Source organism: Jatropha curcas, chromosome 10 (assembly GCF_041381405.1).
Source record: "Jatropha curcas cultivar XTBG-Jc1 chromosome 10, XTBG_Jcur_1.0, whole genome shotgun sequence".
NCBI classification, from domain to species: Eukaryota; Viridiplantae; Streptophyta; class Magnoliopsida; order Malpighiales; family Euphorbiaceae; genus Jatropha; species Jatropha curcas.
This window is the reverse complement of record NC_143160.1, coordinates 27114519-27137346: the sequence shown is the minus strand read 5'-3', so window position 1 is coordinate 27137346 and position 22828 is coordinate 27114519. Positions and strand designations below refer to the sequence as shown.

General features: G+C 32.0%; 2 protein-coding genes and 2 long non-coding RNA genes across 4 annotated transcripts; 2 read left to right on the top strand and 2 right to left on the bottom strand.

Annotated features, from left to right (window-relative positions):
* Positions 1–819: 819 nt before the first annotated feature.
* Positions 820–4195, bottom strand: LOC149493390 (uncharacterized). Its single transcript, XR_016318542.1, has 3 exons — positions 4009–4195; positions 3670–3757; positions 820–2037 (listed from the first exon to the last, which is right to left on the bottom strand). It is a non-coding gene; the product is annotated as an uncharacterized LOC149493390 (long non-coding RNA).
* A 946-nt stretch (positions 4196–5141) lies between these two features.
* On the bottom strand, positions 5142–7820 carry LOC149493389 (uncharacterized). Its single transcript, XR_016322846.1, has 2 exons — positions 7313–7820; positions 5142–5428 (listed from the first exon to the last, which is right to left on the bottom strand). It is a non-coding gene; the product is annotated as an uncharacterized LOC149493389 (long non-coding RNA).
* Positions 7821–9468: 1648 nt separating this feature from the next.
* On the top strand, positions 9469–19712 carry LOC149493388 (ankyrin repeat domain-containing protein 2B-like). Its single transcript, XM_089726776.1, has 9 exons — positions 9469–9619; positions 9722–9767; positions 10275–10429; positions 12384–12596; positions 13269–13417; positions 15033–15201; positions 16951–17043; positions 19025–19164; positions 19253–19712. Exons 2-9 carry the CDS (start codon positions 9734–9736, stop codon positions 19350–19352), a joined length of 1053 nt encoding a protein of 350 aa, XP_089582902.1. The 5' UTR covers positions 9469–9619; positions 9722–9733; the 3' UTR covers positions 19353–19712.
* Positions 19713–19729: 17 nt separating this feature from the next.
* LOC149493387 (UDP-rhamnose/UDP-galactose transporter 1-like) lies at positions 19730–22579 on the top strand. The gene is made up of 7 exons (XM_089726777.1): positions 19730–19869; positions 19994–20791; positions 20883–21048; positions 21168–21352; positions 21441–21641; positions 21941–22102; positions 22183–22579. Exons 3-7 carry the CDS (start codon positions 20922–20924, stop codon positions 22510–22512), a joined length of 1005 nt encoding a protein of 334 aa, XP_089582903.1. The 5' UTR covers positions 19730–19869; positions 19994–20791; positions 20883–20921; the 3' UTR covers positions 22513–22579.
* Positions 22580–22828: the final 249 nt, after the last annotated feature.

Sequence of the window (22828 nt, the reverse complement as noted above, 5' to 3'; positions counted from 1 at the left end):
CAAAAATCCTTAAGTGACTTACATTTGGTTTCTTTCATTTTCATGCTTTATATGGAGTCTTTTCTTTGACAGCTTTTGTTGGAAAGCGATTAAACACATACATAACTATTGCTACAGCTTCAGCCCAAAAAATTGTAGGTAGGTCCTTGTCTTTTAACAGACTCTTGGCAGCCTCAATAACAGTTTTGTTCTTCTACTCCACGACGCCATTTGGTTGTGGTGTATAACTTGTCGTAAGTTGTCTTTATATGCCATTATTTTTGCAAAATAAGTTGAACTCTTGGGATGTGAACTCACCTCCATGGTCAGAACGTCATGTTTTAACTAAATGATCAGATTGCTTCTCTACAAGTGCCTTAAATTGCTTGAAAACTTCAAATGCCTCAGATTTCTCCTTCAAAAAATACACCCAAGTCATCTTTAAAAAATCATCAATAAAAAGGAGAACATATTTACTCTCATTTAAAGGAGTTTGCATAGGCCCATAGATGTCTATATGTACTAGCAATAAAGGATTGGTGGCTCTCCAAGCAATGCCTTCAGGAAACTTGTTTCGGTGTTGCTTCCCCGAAATACATGCTTCACAAGTTCCCTTGTTTAGTTACACCATTGGAAAACCTAACATCATGTTCTTTTTATGCAACAATTGCAACCCAGATAAATTGAAATGGTCATACCTTATATGCCAGAGCATAGAATCTTCAGTTGAAACTTAAAAAGCATTCAAGTTAATTTGTGAAAAATGATACGAAACATCTTGTTTGCTATCATCTTTAATGTATAAATCAAAGTCATGCTTCTCTTCTCAAAAATCACGCATTCATTATTGTCAAACACAGCATAGTATCCCTTTTTAAGCAACTGACCCAAACTTAAGAAATTTTGAGCCAATCCAGGAACATACATAACATCACGAATATGTTTCCTACCAAATTTAGAATTGACAGAAATAACACCTAAGTCGTACACCTGCACTTTGTCATTATTTCCCATTGTAACTTGTGTCTTAATCATCTCATCAAGTTTCACAAAATATTCTTTTTTTCCAATCATGTGATTGCTGCACCCACTATCTAAATACCATGCATCTTCACATACACCAACATCAGCAGACAAGCATACAATAAATAAATTATCATCAAGTGCTTCTAGTTCTTCAACATAATTTACTTGCCCTTTTGATCCACAATCCCTAGCAATGTGACCATAATTTTTGCATTTGTAACATTAAATGGCAGATTTATTTTGATCAAATTTGTTCTTGCACTAACAATCTTTATCTACATGATTTGTTCAACTGCAAAGAGAACAAGCTGAAGAGTTTCATTATTACCTCCATTAAAATCTCTTCCATTACCTCTTCCAAGACTTGAAATTCCATGGCCTCGACCAGACGCAACCACTATCGCAACCCCTTGCTCTATTATTTTCACCTCTTCCTGAGCTTTCTAAATTCCTCGTCAAATCAACTCTTAATTGAAAGGCATGCTCTAAGGAAGTTTTAGTTCCTCTATTTATGCGCTGGCTGTACGATCGAAGTGAGTTAATGAGTTCAGCTTGTGAATAATTTGACAATTCCTTTGACTCTTCAATGGCAGCAACGACGTGATCAAATTTAGACGGAAGGGATCTGAGTACTTTCTCCCCAAACTTTTGTTCAGTTAATTCTTCTCCAAGAGAATGAATTTGGTTGACAATTGAAGAGACTCTTGCAAAGAGATCTTGAATTATTTCAGATGGCTACATTTGTAAATTCTCAAATTCTCGCGTAGAGACTGCAGCTTTACTGTGACAACTTTACTTGAGCCTTAATATTCATCATACAACAGGTCCCATGCTTCTTTCGAGGTAGTTATACCCATAACTTACAGAAATATCACTTCATCTAAACCTTACTGAATCATGAACAAGGCTTTTGCATCCTTCTTCTGCTTCTCTTTTAACTCATTTTGTTGTGCTGCTGTCGGTCGAGTTGCTCGCTTTAGGTCTGTGAGTTCTGAAATACCTCTCTCAACTAACTCCCACAAATCTTGTGATCTGAAAAAAGTTTTCATTTTCACGGATCAAAATTGATAATTGGTACAATTGAACACTAGAATATTTGGGGCTGATGTGGAATTATTGTTGCTGGCAACCATATTCACTCGCACTCTCTATTTAAACCAACCAGGGCTCTGATACCACTTGTTGGCAGAGATAACAAAGACAATTTAAATTTTGAAAGTAGAATTCTCATTGAACTGAAATCTTGACTCACAATACATCAAACAATGTAAGCTACTATTACTTAAATAGACTCTTAAAACAACCACGTTCCCACTTTTGATACATATATAGGAACTAACTTTGCTAAGCACATCCCTATAATATCTCAACTACTTGACATGAAATACTACACTACTAACAGAATAATAACATTATAAAAACATGAATAAAAAAAATAAGACTTTGAAAAGAACTAGACTTGAATTATTTTCTAACACATATATTATTAGAAGTATGGAAAGCAGGAGAGTATAACCATTATATTTCCAACATTGCATAAAGAGAATTTGTTGGCAAAGAGGCTAAGTTTGTTATTGTAGAGCTTACGAAACTGTCAAGACGTGTAAGGTGTAAGCTATTTGATACATTTATGTTTTTTTTCTTTTTTTTCTTTTTTTTTTTTTTTTTGGAAATTCATGTAGTTGTGTGTAAAGAGGATATCTCACATAAGCTAATTTTTTTAGACTACTAAATCATTTAAAAGCACAAAGAAGAGTCTAGATGGTTCTGGCTAATGTCTCATAAAGAACATGGTGAAGCGTGATACTAATACATATAATATATTGCTTTTTCGATGGTGTAGAGTTAAGAACCCAACTACTGGAATGAAGGTTTTAGAGGAAATGATCCAACTGGGTCATACACCTGATAATTTTACATACATTGTTGCCATTAATACATATTATAGAATAGGGATGGTGACAGAGGCAGCTAATCATGATCATAACACTTGCCCAGAACAATAAAATGGATGAGTGCTTTAAGCTTGTGGAGGATATGATAAATAATAGTTGCCTCCTAAATGTTTTTACCTATGAAGAATTTATAGAAGGAATGTGTTAGGCTGGAAAGATTGATGAAGCTTATAGATTTTTGCAAGAGATGGGAAACAGAGATTATCCTCCTGATATAGTTACTTACAATTGCTTCCTAAAGTTTCTTTGTGAAAATAAGATGAGTGATGAAGCATTGAGGTTTTCTTAAGCCCTTTTTTTTTACTGTGATCTATAATTTTTGCATCAGTATTTGGCTGAGGTTTCTTTTATGTTTGTTATCTATGCTAATGTTGTTGATTTTTTTTTTTTTTTTTTTTTTTGCTGTTTATACATTATAGGTAATCAAACTGGAAAATTATGTATTTCATATATTATTGCAAAGGTGACATTTTGTTCTTGTGATTCACTGCGTGTGTGTATATCTATATACTCTTTAATCTTGTTGATAGTATTCATCCTATCTTAGAGGTTTTTAAGGTTTGATGGAGAAATTCATAGTTTCCTAATACTTTATTTTACCATAACATAAATATTTATTGAATCAAGATATATAAATAATAAGATAAATAAGAAATCAATTATGAATAATTTCAAATTTTAAAAACAAATTTAAAGAGGAAAAAATTACCGGTTTCCATCGCTTTGCATCCCACATTCTTGCTTGTTTATAATATATGATTCTGCGCATCCTTGCCCAATAAGCTCCATCTAATTACCTTTCAAAATGATTGTGTCTCAATTCAATGGGAAACAAATGGGAATAGAAAACAGCACGATGAAGAACATAAGTATAATTAAAAAATTGAGGGTAATTTTGATCTTCACCATGAAATGAACTTGTCATATGGTGAAAAAATAAAACAATTGCAATGTCAGAGAAAGGGGAAAGAAAATTGAAGGGAAAATAATTCTTGAAATCGAAAAAATCACATAACGCATATTCGATAAATTTTCAAGAAAATCAAACCTTGTTATTCAAATTGAATAACTTTTTGATTGCAGAAACTGTAATCTATCACCATAATTTCTAGACTCTTCAAATCCAAAACCGATCATAGTGATGGGATATGAAACGGAAGGGTTGCTGAAGGTGTTTTTGCTTCACATGGAGGAATCAGTTCGTGGGCTTCGAAATTGCAAAGCTAAAAGTATGATCTAAGCCTTTTTTTTTTTTTTTTTTTTTGCCACATCGGCGTTTTAATTAATTTAAAATAATAAGAGGATGCCTCTTTTTTTTTGCCACATTAGCGTTTAAAAATAATAAGAAGATGCCACGTCAGATTTAAGGACTCTATTTTTATATATTTATATATATATAGATATAGATTATATAAAAAAAAAGATTATTATTTTAATTTTAAAATAAACTTCAAATGAAAAAAATATATATAAAAACATCTATAAAAAAATATTGTTTCACACGTTTTATATATATATCACTTTTAAAATTTTTAAATTTTTTCTTATTTATATCTATTTATCTATGTATAAGTTTTTCAATTTTTATATTTATAAAGGTAACACTTTAATTTTTCTTCTTTTTCCATAAATATTGGTTGTCATCGTATCATATAGTATTAGAAAATTTTCAATTCTTGTAAAACAGGTTAGATGATTTTCTTCTATAATATTATAGGATTCTGAGATATCAATATATTTTTGTATCTCAACATAAATTAATCAGAGCAAAATATTCTAAAACAAAAATCAAAAAATGGATAAAATGTGGTCCTTATAATTTTCAATTAATCGGAGTTCATGGAAATCTAAACCGGTATCAAATTCAAAATCAAAATGATCTTTTTTTCACGAATCGAAATTTGTTCACGTGGAGATTTAGGTATATTTGAGTTCCTTTTTTTATTATTTATTTTAGAGTTTATTTCTTTTGTTTGATTTTCATGAACTCAAATTAACGTCCAATAACCTATAATAATGTTATTTAGTTTTTTTTTAAAGAAATCGTTGGTAATTAAAGTCTGACTTTATTATTTTCAAAAATTAAAGTCTAATTGTAATAACCATTACCTTGGGCCGGACCGGCACTAGGACTTAGGTAGATTAACGCCAGTAATAAGCCAAAAACATACCAAATAGATATTCTATCAATAAAAATGGCATCAAGCCCAATATCATCATATTTAATATCAACTCGATTTCCACAGTTTTCTGGGCCCATATCAATATATTACATATTAGAAACTTTAATAAATAATACATCAATAATTTCTAAATTTATTATACATAAGTATCATAATTGCGGAATAATCTAAGAATTTAAAATTTCACTTCAATACACTAAATAAAATTAATCAAGGTTTCGTTTTCTAACATTTCCTCTAGATGTCGGGTGGCAAAGATTCACAAGATATTGAAAGACTTGTAACCTGAAAAAAACATTAAGGCAGGGATGAGCGCTTAAATTCAGTGAGTAGGTTAGTTAACTTTCTCACCCTATACAATCACACAAATGTGTAAATAAATCAATCTAGTCATCCGACTAGTTATATGATCATGCAGTCGATCACACAAATGACTAATAACAACAATCACAAATATTAACACCCTCACATATTCACATCATGTGAAAATTGGTCAGTGGCGTCACCAAAACCCCCGACGACCGAGGCCCTCTCATCACATGTGCACTAGGGAGCCGATCCCCATACATGGTCGACCGGTCTCAACCTCACTTGACCAGTCTCTCATTTTTTTATACTCTCTTTTCTTTTCCATACCAGCAGGCGGCTATCTTGTGGTTTTTCATATCATATTTCATCAGATGCACATGAAAGCGCCGATCTCCCCATACATGGCCGACTGTATCAAAGATCGCCCTCATAAACCCAACGATGACCCACTTCATCCCAACTCCACACAAGCAAAGTAAACATGAAGCACATCACAACTAATCAAATCATTTTCAATAGCAACAAATAATGCAACACAAAATACAATTTACTAAGTAATGCATGTCTAGCATTTAGCCGTGTAAGGTGAATGATGCGAATTATCTAACACTACTCATATTTTCAAAGTTTGGTTAGAAGCTATGTTCCTTTCCCAATACTCTACTATTTGGAATTTGGTTCCTCAGGATCCACAAGGATATCTAAAGAAAGAAAGACAAAAAAAAAAAGACAAAATAAGTTTAATATTCATGAATTCGAAGTGTCCTTTCTAAATTCTAATTTTTAACAATATTGTATCTATTTTTCACCAATCGTTTGATTTGGATATTCTAGACCGACATAACTCCCTTATCTCGGTTTCCTAATCTTACTTTTGTTATTCTAATCTATATATATTATACATGCTAATCTAAAACTCATTATAATTCTTTAACTAAACAATCTTCCATAAACATTAATTATTGAAAATTAAAATAAGTTAATTTCATTATTTAAGATTTGTCCTATCGAAAATTCGGCAACATCTCCCCTAAATTAGATATGTCTACCTATTTCAAACAATATCAAACATTCAACTTACACATCCCATCCATAGGGCAATTCAATCTCACTCATAAACCCATCCTCCATCATCAACTCATTATCAATTCATTTCATAAATACTTATCCAACAATATAACATCAATTACACATATTTCTAAAATATGATTCAATCTTGATTTACCCTTTAATAGTTATGCATACAAGTACATCATAACTCCATAATTTTCTTTAGCTAATAGGTATTATTAACTTCATTTAGTAAACCAACTAATCCAAGTTATCTGACATATGTAAATTCTAAACCATCCAACTGAATTCAAATCATTTGAATAAATCTAAGCAGAATTATATTGTTTCTAGTTATAGGAATTATTTTGAGATTATTTAGTATCCATATAATAACATTTCTGTGAATTTTCAGCTTAGAAGCCATTTACAAATTTTGCATCAACTCGCTGTTTAACTACGAAACAAGTCATTTTGTGATTATAGTCGCATGTTTGGAACCTATCTAACAATTTTCTTATTCTGTCCTTTAGGTGTTTTTCCGGGCACAAGAAATCATCGCCATCGCTGTCACTGCCATTCAAGGCGGCCAGAGATGGCAACTTTGCAAAACACCCATCAAAATATGACAATTCTCAAGTAGGACATCGATTTTAAGATTAGTTTCTACAAACTTGAATATTAACCATCAAATCCCCAAATTCAACTAGCTTTAAAACCTAAACTAAATTTCTCTAAATTCTTTGATTATCAAAAGAAATCAAGCAAAAGAAAGGTTCATAGAGGTAATACAAGCAATAATCGGCCTACCTTTTTTATAATGGTCGCCGGAAAACTGTTCATCATTAATCGGAGTTCGATTGCCAGCCTTTCTCTTTCTTTGTCGTGCCAAGGACGAGAGAGGAGTGAGAAAGATACAGCTATGGCGCGGAGGAGAGGTCATAATCGATGAGCGGACGGCCTTAGGCATCAGTTTGGCCGTTGATTGGTGGTGAGGGGCAGTGGTTAGCTGAGTTCCAGAGGGGAGAAAGGTGCCCGATCGTGAGAGAGAAGGAGGGAATGGGGAGGCGGGTTTTTTCGATTTGGCCCGATCTACCTTCCAATAAAATCGATTTTCGGTTTGATTAATAGAAACTTCTAGTTTCTTATGACTTGCAGCTGATTTGGCTTATTTTCTCCTAATTTTATTTGGTAAACTTTGGTTTTCAAGCGGTTTGATTTATTTTTATTGGTTTAGTTAGGTTATAGAACATTCCTTCAATTTACTAAACAACAAAAGTATAATAATATAATATAATAATGGTATTTGGATTTAGGATGATCTATTTAAATAGTGTTCATATATAATTTAATTAATTTTTTAAAACTGATTTAATATTTGATGTTCAATATTTATTCTTGAAAAAAAAAAAAAATTTAGAAGGTTCACGGCTAAGGAATCCAATAATATGTTTAACATCTGAACTTGGATTTAGAATATAACTATCGGCCCATATAGCCCATAAAATCAAAAATTTTTGATTTTTGATTAATTAAATTCTCAAAATTTTTGAAAATAAAATTACGTGATGTTTTACTAATCTTATAATTAATAATAACTTTTTCATTTTATCGTCTATAATTATTTTATTAAATATACTTAGTTTTTAATGTTGTCATATCGTATTAAAATTAGTTTAAGAAAATATTAATCGTTTATAATATGAATATTATTTAAATATAGATAATTTTTAATTTAAAGTTGTTATGTATAAAATTATGTCTTAACATTATATAAATATACAGAGAATATAAAAGAAAAATTATAATCATACGTAATAATATATAAGAACAAATTAATGAGTATAAACATTAAATAATACTGAATAACAATAACGTGCAACGTACGACACATAAAATATTAATATAACTAAAAGGTTTTTCAAAAGGATAAGTGAACATATTTTTTCTAATTAAATATATAACTAAAAGAATATATTAGGAACTCCAAATTAAACTAAGACTAATATAGAAAATTTCATTATTCTTCCTTATTTTCACATTTATATATAGTATAAAAATATATATCGTTTATAAATTACAAATTACTAAAGTAACTCGGCCGTAAAGTGTGGGGCCTTCGTGTAGTTTAATTTCACGATAGATTATTTTATTTGATTTTTTTTTTTTAACATAAGATTTGACTAATCCAAGCTGCATTAGTTTGAACCGAATTGACATATGGCTATAGACCCATTCAGGCATTGGGCCCGGGTTTAAACATGAGGTTATTGATAATATAGAATGAAATTGGGTTTGTAGTCAATAGTGGGTAAGGTTGAACCATACGTTACAGAAGAAGATGAGGATTGAGATGGCCCACTCCTGAACTCGCCTATCCTTTCTATTTTGTCTACTTTTATTGCGTGCCCGATTTGTTAAAATTTTCTGCCGGTTAATTATTATTATTATTATTTTTTGAATATTGAATATGGAATTTGAATTTATATTTATTGTCATATCAAATATGAATTTATTATTAATAATAATTAGAATTCTATTATAACAAAAATTAAATCCAAAGACTATATAATTGAATTTTAAATGTATAGGTATTAATAAATGTATTTAAATATAATTAAGGATTAAATAATAATATATTATTATTATATTTTCTGTCCCATAAATTTTTTTACCATGATTTCACTTGCATACATATTAAAAAATTTAGTTAATGTAATTAAAGTATAATTTTTGTTTCCTTGTAAAAATTTTATTTTATTTCTTCCTAATATTCATTAAAATTAAATATTTGAAATTATTAAAAAAAGTTCATATTTTAATTAAGAAAGAAACATATTAAATGAAGATAAAGGAGTAATATCAAATATTGTTCACTTTTTCCTTTAAAAAAAAATTGTTCACTTTTAAAAAAATTAAAAAAATATTATTGGACGAGGATTATTAAGTTAATGGATTAATTGATGTGGTATATAAAGTAAGGACACCTCGCATAAAAATGGACAGACGGACGCACACACGCTACGAGAGCGAGAGAGAGAGAGAGAGAGAGTGAGAGATAGGGTTTGAATCTAATCCTCAAACAAAGTCTCTTCTTCGTTTACTTGGCATCTTCAGGTTTGGGTGTTCTCTGCGCCTTTAATTGGCTACTTTGTCCGATCATTATCTTTTTTTTTGAATTACTAATTACCAAATTCTCTTGCGTTTCTCTCGATTCAGCTTTTAGCTCTAATGGCGTCCAATTCGAACAAGGATGTTCCCTCTGGTAAGCTTTTTGTTGCACTGTTTCGTTTTGTTTTCTTTTTCTCAAGTCTTTTCTGAGATCTATTCTTTTTCTCAGTTTTTGATGAGTTTCGAATTTGTGGGTAATTTTCACCACCTTCAAGGTTTCAATAATGTCTGCAGGAATTCTTTTTATAGGGTTATGATCAAATCCTGTAGTTATTTCTGTACATAATTGCAAGAAGATTTTTTCTGAAGTTTTTTCCAAAAATAGTCTGCAGCTGAGGCTTAATTCCAGCACTTCAATCTGAAAATTAATTTCCATTGGAGTTAAACATAAAACATGATAAAGTGTGATAAATAGAAAATTTATTCTTTTTATGCATTTGGAGCTTACAAAGAACAATCTAGTAGTTGTCTATTATTGATTATTTCGGATATCTGTTGCTTATGATAATTGAGATTCTCATCGGTCCTATACTGTGATTTTATTTGGAATTTTTGGCATTCTTTATTAATTGTTTTGGTGTATCTTTTTACTTATTCCTAGATGAGAAAACGGGTTCAACAGAAAGTAAAAACCCAAAATCAGAGACCTCACCTGCGGAGTCTCAAGCAGGACAAGGAAGATCTCCTCCTCCTGCAGGGGCTGGATTTGCCACGCCCAATCCTTTTGATTTCTCAGCCATGAGTGGACTGCTTAATGTATGTAATTCATTTTCTTATTATGTGTTTTGAACTGTCTTCTGCATTCAAAAACAATATCATTTGTGGCCTTTTGATTTCATTATGTTTTTCTAGCCTAGATGTTTCTCTTGATGCGTTTTAAAATTTTTAGTGATGCATGTTTAATTACAATACAGAATATGTGTTTTGCTAAGAGAAACTGTGTGGGAATGATTTCTGGTGATAATCCACTTCCTATCAACCTAAAATCCTTGCTTCACCCTCAAGTGGCAGGAGTGAACTTTGACATAGGGAAGACTTGAGGGATCTACTTATGGTAAAAGAAGAAAATGTTCATCAAAACAAGCCTTTTCTCTATGAAAAGGTAGGCTGTATGTGGCACTGATAGTAGATCGAGGATTAAGAAAATCAACATTAATGAGAGTTCAGATTCTAGAATTTATTGTTGATGCAGCAACAAGTATAGATTATAGGATTTTTTCCTTGCGTAAAAATGAATCTTGGGTGTGCCTCATACGATAAAGGGTGGTTGATGTTACCAAGACCCGTGCCTCCTACAAAGTGCAAGGGATGCCTTTGCTATTTTTTTTTTCTTTTATAACTTTATAGAAAAAGGGGGAAAAACCAACAACAAGTATGCCAATTGATTGGCAAATCATGCCCTCTGTTCTATTTCAGATCTTAGTACATTACAATTTATGTTTGTCATTCATCTTCCCATAGACAGCTAATTGGTGGTGCTACTTGTCTCAGTACTTTTTCGACCAACTTATTTTGTATTGCTTGATGTGGCGCTACAGTATTGGTGCATGTTAATTAAACATGGAAACAATTTTATTATTATTATTTTTTTTCAAATTGACTGTGATAATGAAACATTGCCACATCATATGGGAAAATGGGTTGGGGAAAAAGCATTTTCCACCAGCTAATTGTTTTTGAGAAAATCATGTTTCCCAAATCTTAGATTGATTATCTTATACAGAAATAATTCGATATTGTCGTAGTTGACCGATGAGCGGGAAAAATCATGTCCTAAATCTTGGATTGATTATGATATAAGTACAATGTATTGAGTACTCACCTAAATTCATGTGTAATTGGTTTAATGGTAAATCAGTAAGGGAATTCACAATTTCTTCTCTTATATTTCCTGTGTTCCTAGTTTGACTAAATTTCTTACCATCCTTCCATGGCTAGTCAAGAAAATTTGGAAGGGCATCCTTCAATTTCAATTGCTTCCCAATTCAATTCTTTGCTCTATTTGTTTCATATATTATTCCAGTTTAGTGGAATATAGGATTATGGTTTAAGACTTCTTAAACCTTGTACTTTTGTGTGGAATAATTTTGATTGTTTCATGTTTTTATTATTATTTTCTATGTTATTACTACGAATATTAGTTTAGTTCATAGTGCTATGGGAATTGAAACAAATAATTGAAACGCTAGAGGTGGTTTGCCCATTGTTAAAAGCATGTGGTGATAGTGCTATTCCACAAATTCCCCCCACTCAGTTTACATATATTATACTATTTATATATTTCTTCGATGTTTTTTATTTTATTCAAATTTTTTGACAATAAAATGAAGTGCTAGAAGTTGTGAGAATAAGATACTAGAATCTAGTTTAAAGCTAGAATTAAGAATGACGATTGAAAAAGGTCTTCCATTTTAATGTTTATTCCCAAGATTTTTCAAAACCTATTAATCTTTTATGTCTTGAATTTTATGCTTAGGAAAATAATTACTCATAGATTTTGGTTGATCTACAAGACCTAGTCTCTTGTTCCTATTGCATTTTGAAGATTGGAAGGGGGGAGTTCACAATGAATTTTATTTATTCTGTGTCTGATTTTAGTTCACTGATAGATACTTAACAATCATTCATGTCTCTTTGAATGGATTTCATATGCATGTGCTTCTGTTTTAGGTTTCTGTTTTTTCTTATATGATTAATTATTTACATGTAGGATCCAAGCATCAAGGACTTGGCTGAACAAATAGCAAAAGATCCTGCATTTAACCAAATGGCAGAACAACTCCACAAAACACTTCAGGGTGTGGGAGCTGATGAGGGGATCCCTCAATTTGATTCGCAGCAATACTATTCCACCATGCAACAAGTTATGCAGAATCCTCAATTTATGACTATGGCTGAGCGTCTTGGCAATGCTTTGATGCAGGTATATTTGAATTTTGTTTTCATTTAATTGTTTTCTTTGGGTGTATGCATAGTAAATCTATATTTAGTGTGCGAATGCATATTCGCAAGTCTATGTCTAAGCCCCTCAATTATTCAAGCTTTTGTTTGTTGAACCTTAGGCCTTCAATTCTGTTTTTGCAAGTCCACAAACTTTCCAGTTTACTGAAATTGAAAACTTTATTAACATGAATAATTTGATGGCAATTGTTTAATAAACATAATGAAATTGCATAGCTTTTTAAGTCATGGAAACTATTGAAGTTAGACAAGAGAGAGGGAGAGAGAAAAAAGAAAGAAAGAAAAAGACAACTGTTGTGCTCCTGACCTTTTTGCGTTTTATTTATTAAACTGTACATTGCTCTGAAAAGTGGACAATTTGTTAAATCTTTAAAGTGCTGATGAAATTCTCATTAATTTCTCAAAAATTTTTTTTTCCTGTCAATGGATAGTCTATAATGCCTTCCTACAGCATACAATTGAAGAATAGGAGGCTTGTTAATTTTTCCTTTTTGGGTGAAAATCGGATGGGCTTCATTAACATTGCCCTGGCCCAAACTCAACCAATTTTGAAGTATTATAATTCTTTTCATTGGGCTTATGCATTATTAAAAAGTCCATATGCTAGATTGAGATTTTAACTTTCTTACTTTAGGATCCATCAATGTCCCAAATGTTTGAGAGTTTGGCAAATCCATCACAAAAAGATCAAATTGAGGAACGAATGGCAAGAATCAAAGAAGATCCTTCTTTAAAGCCTATTTTGGAAGAGATAGAGAATGGTGGTCCGGCAGCCATGATGAGGTTTGGAATGAAGGAGTTTGACATTTACTATGACATTTTAACTTTCTTATAGGGTTTGTTTGGCATTGCTACTGAGAAAAATATTATGTCAAATATGTATATTAGGGGTTGCTAACATATGTTTTTAAGGAGAATTTCACGTGTCCTGATCATAAAAGTTTCAAAGGTTTTTCCAATATCATCTAATTTTTCCTTGAGTAAATAGTTTCAACCTCAATGCCAATTAGATTCATAAATTCTGCCATAAATGGATAAATTGCACCATTAGATATTTTGAAGTTTGGGCTTTGATTTTAGGTTGATCATCAATAATTAGTGTTAAAAATTAAAAATACAAAGCTTTTTGCTTTGATTTGTAACTATTTTACTTTAGTTGTATACATGGTCTTTCACTGTGGTTTCAAATTTCAATTCTAGAAATAATTTAAAGGATGCTGTGCCATAATTTGCAAATTGATGGCGTGGCATATATTTTATTCAAAAAAACATTGAGTTAAATATACTATAGATACATAAGACATATTTTTATCTTATTCTATTGTTAATTCTTGAAATATATAAGCAATTTGAAAGTTTTAGCTTGTATTATCTTTATTATAGTTGATGCTAATATCATAGATTGTTTATTTAGTTGATGGGATTAAAAGAATTGGTCACAATTGTCAATTTGAGAAAAATTTAGATTTTTTGGTCATTGATCTTAATAATAATTTTTTCCAACTCTATTCGCAAGCTGTTAATTGTGAACATCATGGTTGTTAGAATTGAGTATATCCTGGTTCAGTGCCTTGATTCAGAAGATCAGTGCTAATTGCACATCCTTTTAGGACTATTTAAGGGTCATTGATGACTTGCTTGTTAATATTACGGTATAATTGCTGCTAACACTCTAAAATTAAGTGTCATTAGAAATTGAACACTATACTTCAAATGCTGCAGTAGAATCTATGGCTGTTAATATCGTCATTGAATTTAAATTTCTAAAGTTATCATTATATGTTTCTTCTTGAGATCTCCACAATAAGGGTTTTAAATGAAACTCTTGTTGAGTAGAGATTATGTTTGGTGAATTTCTATAGGTAACAAGAGTGGCATATGAATTAAAAGAGTCAACCTTTCTTTGAGATTTCTCACAATATTTTGTATAAATTGGTCAAATTCAAATTGTTTTGAGAAAGTTCTAAATCAACTGTGTTAAAAAAAAAGACAGGTTGATAGATTTTATAAAGGAAGTTTATTTGTAGTGGGTATTGAAACTGAACTAAAGGATAAGGTTGACATATGTAATATTTTAAAACTGTTTGCAATAACTTGCAAAATTAGTTGTATATTTATTTTCTATAAACTTAATTTGAGTGTTAGGAAATGGTTTTGCTGGATTTTGTTGGATTCAACTAGCAGACAAAACATAAGTTCAGTGATGAGATTGAAGTTAATTAATCTTTATTGACCAACCTAAACTGTTTCTCAAATTTTAGGACTAACGGGTGCTATTTACCTCAAAAACTTTTATGCTTATTCATACGATTCTACTTGCTATTAGTTATGGCATAGGTAGATAAGCTAATTATTTTAGTTCTGTTAAATTTATTAGAGGAAAATAATGATTTTTCAGGTATTGGAATGACAAAGATGTTCTGCAAAAGTTGGGTGAAGCAATGGGTCTTGCAGTTTCTGGAGAAGCAGCAACTTCTGCAGAAAATCCAGGACAAGATGAAGCAGAAGAAGCAGGAAATGAGGATGAATCAATCGTTCATCATTGTGCTAGTGTTGGTGATGTGGAGGTAGAAAACAACTTGCTTTTTATATTTGCATGAATCATTGGTTTCCTCCTTTGGTTTATAATGAAATGATCTAACTTCTGAGATTTAGTTAATACAGCTGATTTTCTTCTTTATGAATGTTCTGTTATATGGTTTTCATAAGCTGATTTTTGTTATTGTGGATTGAATTTGGATCTATCATCCTTTTCCCCATTACTTCTTTGGTTTTGAAAATGTGACTGGTTAATTCCTCAAATTTGATTGTTGACTTTTCTATTTGTAGATCACCAATCTATCTAATTGTCATGAATCAATCTCCCTCTTTCAAAATTTAATTCAATTTATTAGCTGGCCTCCCTCTACTTTTTTGTTCTTTTTCTCACTTGTTATTTTCTTTATCCTTTAATAGATGCATCTTGGATCTTTTTTTTTTTTCCTAAAAAATCTTGGACACTTTTGTTGCCCATTAGTTTAATTTGTACAAAACCTTTTGCTGCATTGATCTAGCGTTGCCTGGATTTAGGAAATTTTTGATTTGCCAAGATGCAATTTCAAATCAAGGAAAATATAAGGTTAGACTGACAAGTTCTCTTATGCTGTTTAAGGGATTGTTTGTATACTTGTGGAAACATAATGGGGTTAAAAGACTTCTTACCCACTTCGTTCTTAATATGTTTGGAATCAAAACACTGATGCCACAAATATGGACGTTTTATATTGTACATATAGTAGTTGTCTTTCATACAATTACTTATCTGGTTTTGTTTCTTTTGTGCATCACGTTGCCCTTGAACCTTGCTTAGGCTGTAGGACCCCATTTTGCCTTTAATGACTATGTTTACTACTTCTGCTTGACATATTGAGTTTTTAGATGATCTTTAAATTCCTCTCCAACGTAAGTAATTTTTTTCTTTTTGTTAGCTTTATCAATTTGATTTTCTAGTGAAATTATTGGTGTTTTGTTATATTGTACTCTACTTAACTATTTATCCTTTCGTGCTTGGGATAACGTGGTGCAGCATATGGTTATAGATGTGAACGCATTTATTAAAACATCTATGAGCACTCAGGTCTGAGTGTGCCAAAATTTTATAAATTTAAGAATGGTTTTAATCTTAAGCCTGCAGTTTAACCTTTTCAATGCAAGCAATTCAAGCTATAAATTACTATGGAGTGTCAATTGAATTTTTTCCATCAACTAATTGCCATCAATTGATGGTTAAGAAATGTGAAAACAACATATTTATCCATTTAATCAACCAACACAATCTGCTTAATATGATACTTGATTGACACTTAAACCAATACATAAACTTGGTCAAGTACTGCATACTTTTTTGCTCTTTTTTGTTTTCCCTTACTTTGTACAACATTTTTAGTGCCAAATGTAATAGATATTGTATCTAGCATGTTATTTTGTTACTCGAATCCATGCAGAAATGTAAAGAAATTACATGCACACAAAGATCTGAATAGCAAACTAAAAGGTTTAATGTTAGGGTACATAGATATTTCACAGCATAGATGGACTCTTTTTCTTGTAAATATTTGGCCATTATATCTCATCATTGCAAGGTCTTTTTACAATTCCTTGTAATGCAAATACAAAATCTACACTGTTGTATTTAGCAAGCATTGGAAATTTTGTGGGAGATCTTTTTGTCTATCTAGATTTTTTATGCCTATTTTAAGAAATATACTGTCTGGTTTCAGTTAATTGAAGATATGCTTCTTGAATAGATATTAATGTTCTCATTGTTCATCAATTAGGGTTTGAAAAATGCACTGGCATCTGGTGCTGACAAGGACGAAGAAGATTCAGAAGGAAGAACTGCGTTGCATTTTGCTTGTGGGTATGGAGAGGTATGATTATCTCTTCACTAGCTTTCTCTTCTTATGAGAATGTGGGCATCTTGGGATTTTATTGATTTTGGTGTGGGGGGAAGTATGTACATTCCATAATATTGGTAATGAAAAATCAGTTGACACATGCTCGTGCTCCTCAATTTAGTAAATTAGTGGATTACTATAAACCCTAGGTAAAAAAAATTCAATATATTAGATTTTTATTGCTTGAAGATGGTCAATGCTAAAACTTATATCAACCTTTCAAATAAGTAACTAAGCAAATGAGAATCTTTACAAATGTTATCTATTCCTGTTTGTTAATAGAGCTCTGATGGTTGCAAGATACATGGAACTCAGTCATTATCCTTAGTCATGCTGGTCTCCAGGATCTTCTGTTGCCCTTTTTCTTTAGGGGTTGGTTACTATCGAGTCCTTTTAGTTTAGTGAAATTCACAAGTTAAGACTTCTGCTTCCAAAAATCAATTAAATAACCTTCCTATTCTATTGCCATTCAACTAAATTATCCTGTTATGTTTTCTGTTAAATCATGATGGAATGTTAATTTCCTTAATAAAATTCTGAATTTTTTTGGCATACCACCACCAAATCAAACCTTGAGTTTTTTCTTTTATTTTAAGCATCACGAATCCTGATTTATAAAGTGAAAAACTCATTACAAATAAGAAGCCATTTATATGTTTAGACTGAATTATCTTACAAAACTTATCAGTAAAATTTAGTTTTTTTCCCTCTCAAGGGCAAAATTAGAATAAAAAGTACTCTATTTGACATTTTTTACTCGAATAACCAAAAAATAGGAAAATCTTAACAAAAGAACTATTTAGTTGAAAGGCAAGACAATGCTATTTATTGATTTTGGAAAACAGAGGTCCTAACTAGTAAGTTTCACCAAACTATGAGGACTAAATAAAGATTTGACTTTTTTTAAAAAAAATATTTGTGCCAAGTATTGTTGACTGCTCTTTTCCTATTTCTTCAGAATTTATGTTATTTTAGTCAAGTTCCTAATTGGAACTCATGTATGACGGGATATATGTTATTTCTTGAAATTTTTGTTCTAAATTCCTTTTTATAATTTTCACAAATAAGACATCATGTCAAAGATTTTATGTTAAACTTCACAAAAAAAAAAAAAAATGAATAAACAGAAATAATATAGCAATGTTAACTAACCTACACACAGGTCATCCAAAAGATTTAAAAGGCAATGTGTATCCTAACCCTTCTATATTACCATGAATATTTAAAAAGAAACAACCCAACCCAAATCCTCTTCTGCACACAATACCCAATGCAGCCAGCTCTTCTTCTCGTTTTCTTCTCTTTCAATGTCTTAATTTAACACTTGTGATCTCTTAAACAATCGTACTTTTTTGTTTGATTTCATCAAATGTTGATGAAATAAAAATGAATTATCTTCTCAATTAACTGGGTAATTCAGGACTCCATGAAAATTTTAAGATTTGGAAGGAAAAAGCATGAAATAGGGAAGATTATGAAAAGAGCTGAAATTTGAAGAGACTTAGAAGGAAAAGAAAGTCCGTAGAGGAGAGAAGAAAACAAATGCTTTTGATTTGGTGAAGTCAAAATCCGCCTACCAAAGTAATAGTCGCAGCAATATACAGTTGTCTTTGAATTCAGGGTATTGTATGGGTACCCTAAAAATCCGAATTTATTTAAATTCCTATATATGAGCATCAGTTCAACCTGTTCAGTTGTCAATCAGTATTATTGGTGTACCATACTGTAAAACTAAAAGTGTAACAAATATCTTTCTGAGATCAGTGGGCAACTTTTAATTTACACATTTCATTCTACAGTGAATGAATTTTGATTTAGGGCTCAGGTGTATTTTAGGCTTTCTTTCCACACCTTGATGTAGACTGGGTCCCCTGCCGCATGCCTATTGATTGTACTGTCAGATTTTTTAGAATCAGCTGTGATTCTGAAATCTTTAAAATGTTCTCTCTTTCAGGTGAAGTGTGCTCAAATCCTTGTTGAGGCGGGAGCAACTGTTGATGCACTGGATAAAAATAAGAACACTGCGCTTCATTATGCAGCTGGTTATGGGAGGAAAGAGTGTGTGGCCCTACTGCTAGAGAATGGAGCTGCTGTGTAAGTCGATAACATCCTTATGAATTGCTCTTTCAGACAAGTATATTTCTCTAATTCCTTTGTTTCTTGGTTAATTGTGATACTGCAGTACTCTTCAGAACCTGGATGGCAAGACACCCATTGATGTTGCCAAGCTAAACAACCAGCATGAAGTACTGAAGTTGCTCGAGAAGGATGCCTTCCTTTAACTTGTGACTTGGTAAGGATTTAAAGAAGTATGATAGACCAATTTGTCATCTGTGTGGTCTTCACTGCTGTGGGTTGCTACATCTTGAAGTGTTGTAGTCAGTTACATAATCAGTCGTCTTCTTCTTCTTTTTTTATTTTATTTTTAAAAAAATATTTGTGGGATTCATAGGGCATTTCATGTCATGTTTTTATATTCCCTGGTTCCGAATTTAGTTATTCCTATTGTAAACGTGTCTTCTCATGGTATTGCTTGGAAACAGTCTGTTTCTTGTTCTATCATTAGAGTACCTTATTCATTATTTGTTTGTTGCTGTGGTACATCAATTATAAAGAGCAGCTTACCAGCATTTAGCATTCAATTGCTTGGTTGTATGTAGCGAAAGTTGTCTAAATGTTGGAGGACGGAGCCTCGAAAACATCAAAGGCTACATTTGGTAGAACGTAACCAGAGTTGCAAACAAAAAGTATAATAGCAAGGGCTATATTACTTTGCTTCACAGTTTTTATTATGCAATGGTAATATAATCATAAGTCTTAATCTACTGCTTATTACACAAAAATTCCTTGGTATGGTTTAGGTGAGATTAAAACGTAGTTTCACTCGTTATCGTATGCCTTGTCCTCTTTCATGAATTGGCAGAAAATGACTGAATACTGAACTGGGAGTTTCACTTTCCATTGGCACTACAGATTCCAGAACTTGCCAGAGGATCCAACCAGCTCATGTGGCTAGCAAGCATATCTGTTGATGGGCTTAATGTTAAAATTTTTAAGATCATCCAACTCACTTTATCTGTATTTTTTTTTTTCACGTCTCAGCCTGTGAATCAGAACCAATAAGCGGAAAATGAGAAAGCGAATGATATTTTTTCTTTTCCAAAATCAAAGACCCAACTCGACTGGTTTGGTTCGGTAGTCTGGTTCATTTATTTCTTAAAATTTTTGGACAGATTTTGTTTTGTTATTTACATTCAAAATTGAAGCTACTTAAAATTGCAAATTGAATTGAATTCAGTTATCTCACTGCCAAGTACTGCATGTATCTATGCATACGCGGACGCGCACACAGGAAGAAGAAAGGGAATTAAAATTTATAAATTTTAACAATAGTCTTGCAACGTTGAATTTTCCGATTTGACCACATAGTTTATGATTTGTGCAATATGCAGGTGAATGGCAAGTATTGATTAGTTGATGAATTAATTAATTAAAAGAAGAATCTCTCTTTCAATCTCATCTGTGTTGTTTATGGAATAAGATTAGTCAACTAGTATAACAGTGAAAAGGAAGCAATCGCAAGCAGTGAAAAAAGTGGAGAAGGAACTTAAAAGTTGAGAAAAGGGAAGATTATCCCATCCTCACTTAAATAGCAACGTGTAGGTAACATGCCCTTGCTGAGAAAGACAGCAAGAAAAGAATATGAAGCCCAAATCAAATAGTACAAAACTCGACAACCCATCAATTTTTTATATTTATATATTCTCATTTCATTAGCAGGAGAGATCATTGAGTTGTTAATTCAATTTCAGATCTCATCTTGTTCTCAAGTTGATCTAACAAGTGAAAAAATGGAGGAGAAAAAATCATCCTCTGTATCAGATGTTGGAGCTTGGGCTATGAATGTTTTTAGTTCCATTGGAATCATAATGGTCAACAAGCAACTCATGTCCTCTACTGGTTTTGCTTTTGTCTTTGGTGAGCTCTTCTTCTTCTTCTTCTTCTGTTGTATCTGTTTTTACAGAAACGAATATTAATTACCAGTCACTTATCATCCGTTAATGTTTCAAATGCAATCTGTGCTTCCAACTTTCCAGCAACAACTTTGACTGGTTTGCACTTTTCTATGACGGCATTGGTTGGGTTGATCTCAAATGCTGCCGGTTATTCTGCTTCTAAGCACATTCCCATGTGGGAACTTATTTGGTTCTCAGTTGTTGCCAATGTCTCAATTACAGGGATGAATTTGAGTCTAATGCTCAACTCTGTTGGATTTTATCAGGTTACCAATTTCCTTGCTTTTATTTTCCTTCCTTCCTTGGTTCAAGTATGCAAATAGTTCTAATATAGTTCCTTCTTTTTGCGTGTAGATTTCAAAGTTGAGTATGATTCCTGTGGTTTGTGTTATGGAATGGATTCTTCATGGCAAACACTACTCAAAGGAAGTCAAGATTGCTGTCATGGTTGTGGTTGTGGGTGTCGGTGTCTGTACTGTCACCGATGTCAAAGTTAATGCCAAAGGATTTGTCTGTGCTTGTGTTGCTGTCCTCTCTTCTTCTTTACAACAAATTGTGAGATTTCCTCTTCTTTCAATTGTTTCATCTTTCAAACGTAATGATCATCATCAACATAACAATGGAAAATAAAGTAAGCTCATCCATTTTTCGCCAATTGATTAAATTCACCACCCATTTATGACTCGGGTGTCCCATTGAGGTGATTTTTCTTTTTAAGCCACCCAATTTAAAAGGCAAACCGAACACCCTCTTAAAGAGTCGCATTGATAACAATTCATGTGATTGTAAAAGAACAAATGCATACAAATTGTACATGATTCTTTGCTCTCATGGAATTTCTTTTTCTGGAACAGTCAATTGGCTCTCTGCAGAAGAAGTATTCAGTAGGATCTTTTGAACTGCTAAGCAAGACAGCTCCAATACAAGCTCTATCTCTTCTAGTGACAGGTCCATTCATTGATTACTATCTCAGCGGTGAACTTCTATCAGATTATGCAATAACGTGGGGTGCATTTGTAAGTAATTTCGTCTCTTCACTATACACATACACACGCATTGACGAAATATTTTCTCATGAGATTGGAAACCTTTGCAGTTTTTCATAATACTGTCTTGCTCGCTAGCTGTATTCTGCAATGTGAGTCAATATCTCTGCATCGGACGCTTCTCCGCAGTCTCATTCCAGGTTTTAGGACACATGAAAACAGTGTGTGTCCTTATATTGGGATGGGTACTTTTTGATTCGCAACTTACGTTGAAAAATATAATGGGGATGGCTATTGCAGTTGCTGGAATGATAATATACAGCTGGGCAGTAGAGGTTGAGAAGCAAACCAAATCCAACATTTTATTGCAGGAGGACATTAAACTTTTGACAGATCAATCTTTGCTTAAGGATGTTCAATTTGGGCAATCTAAAGTCTAAAAAGTTCATGATTCAACAAGAGTTATTGTTTGCAAGAACATAAATATATATTTATTTATTTTTTCTATTTTTTTTTTTTCATTTGTTAAACTTATTAATTGATCTATTAATGAAACAAATTGTAGCTGGAAATTGCTGGTTCCCAGAATGAAGCAAATCACAACCAGTAAATTAATTAATATTCCAAAACAAACATTATAATTGAAAATAGGGAAATTAAATAATACAGAGGCAATTAAGTACGGCCTCCACGGAGCTGTTCCAACTCTCCTTCTGCTTCCACCTGGGCGAGAAAAACTCGGGAATAGAGAGCAGC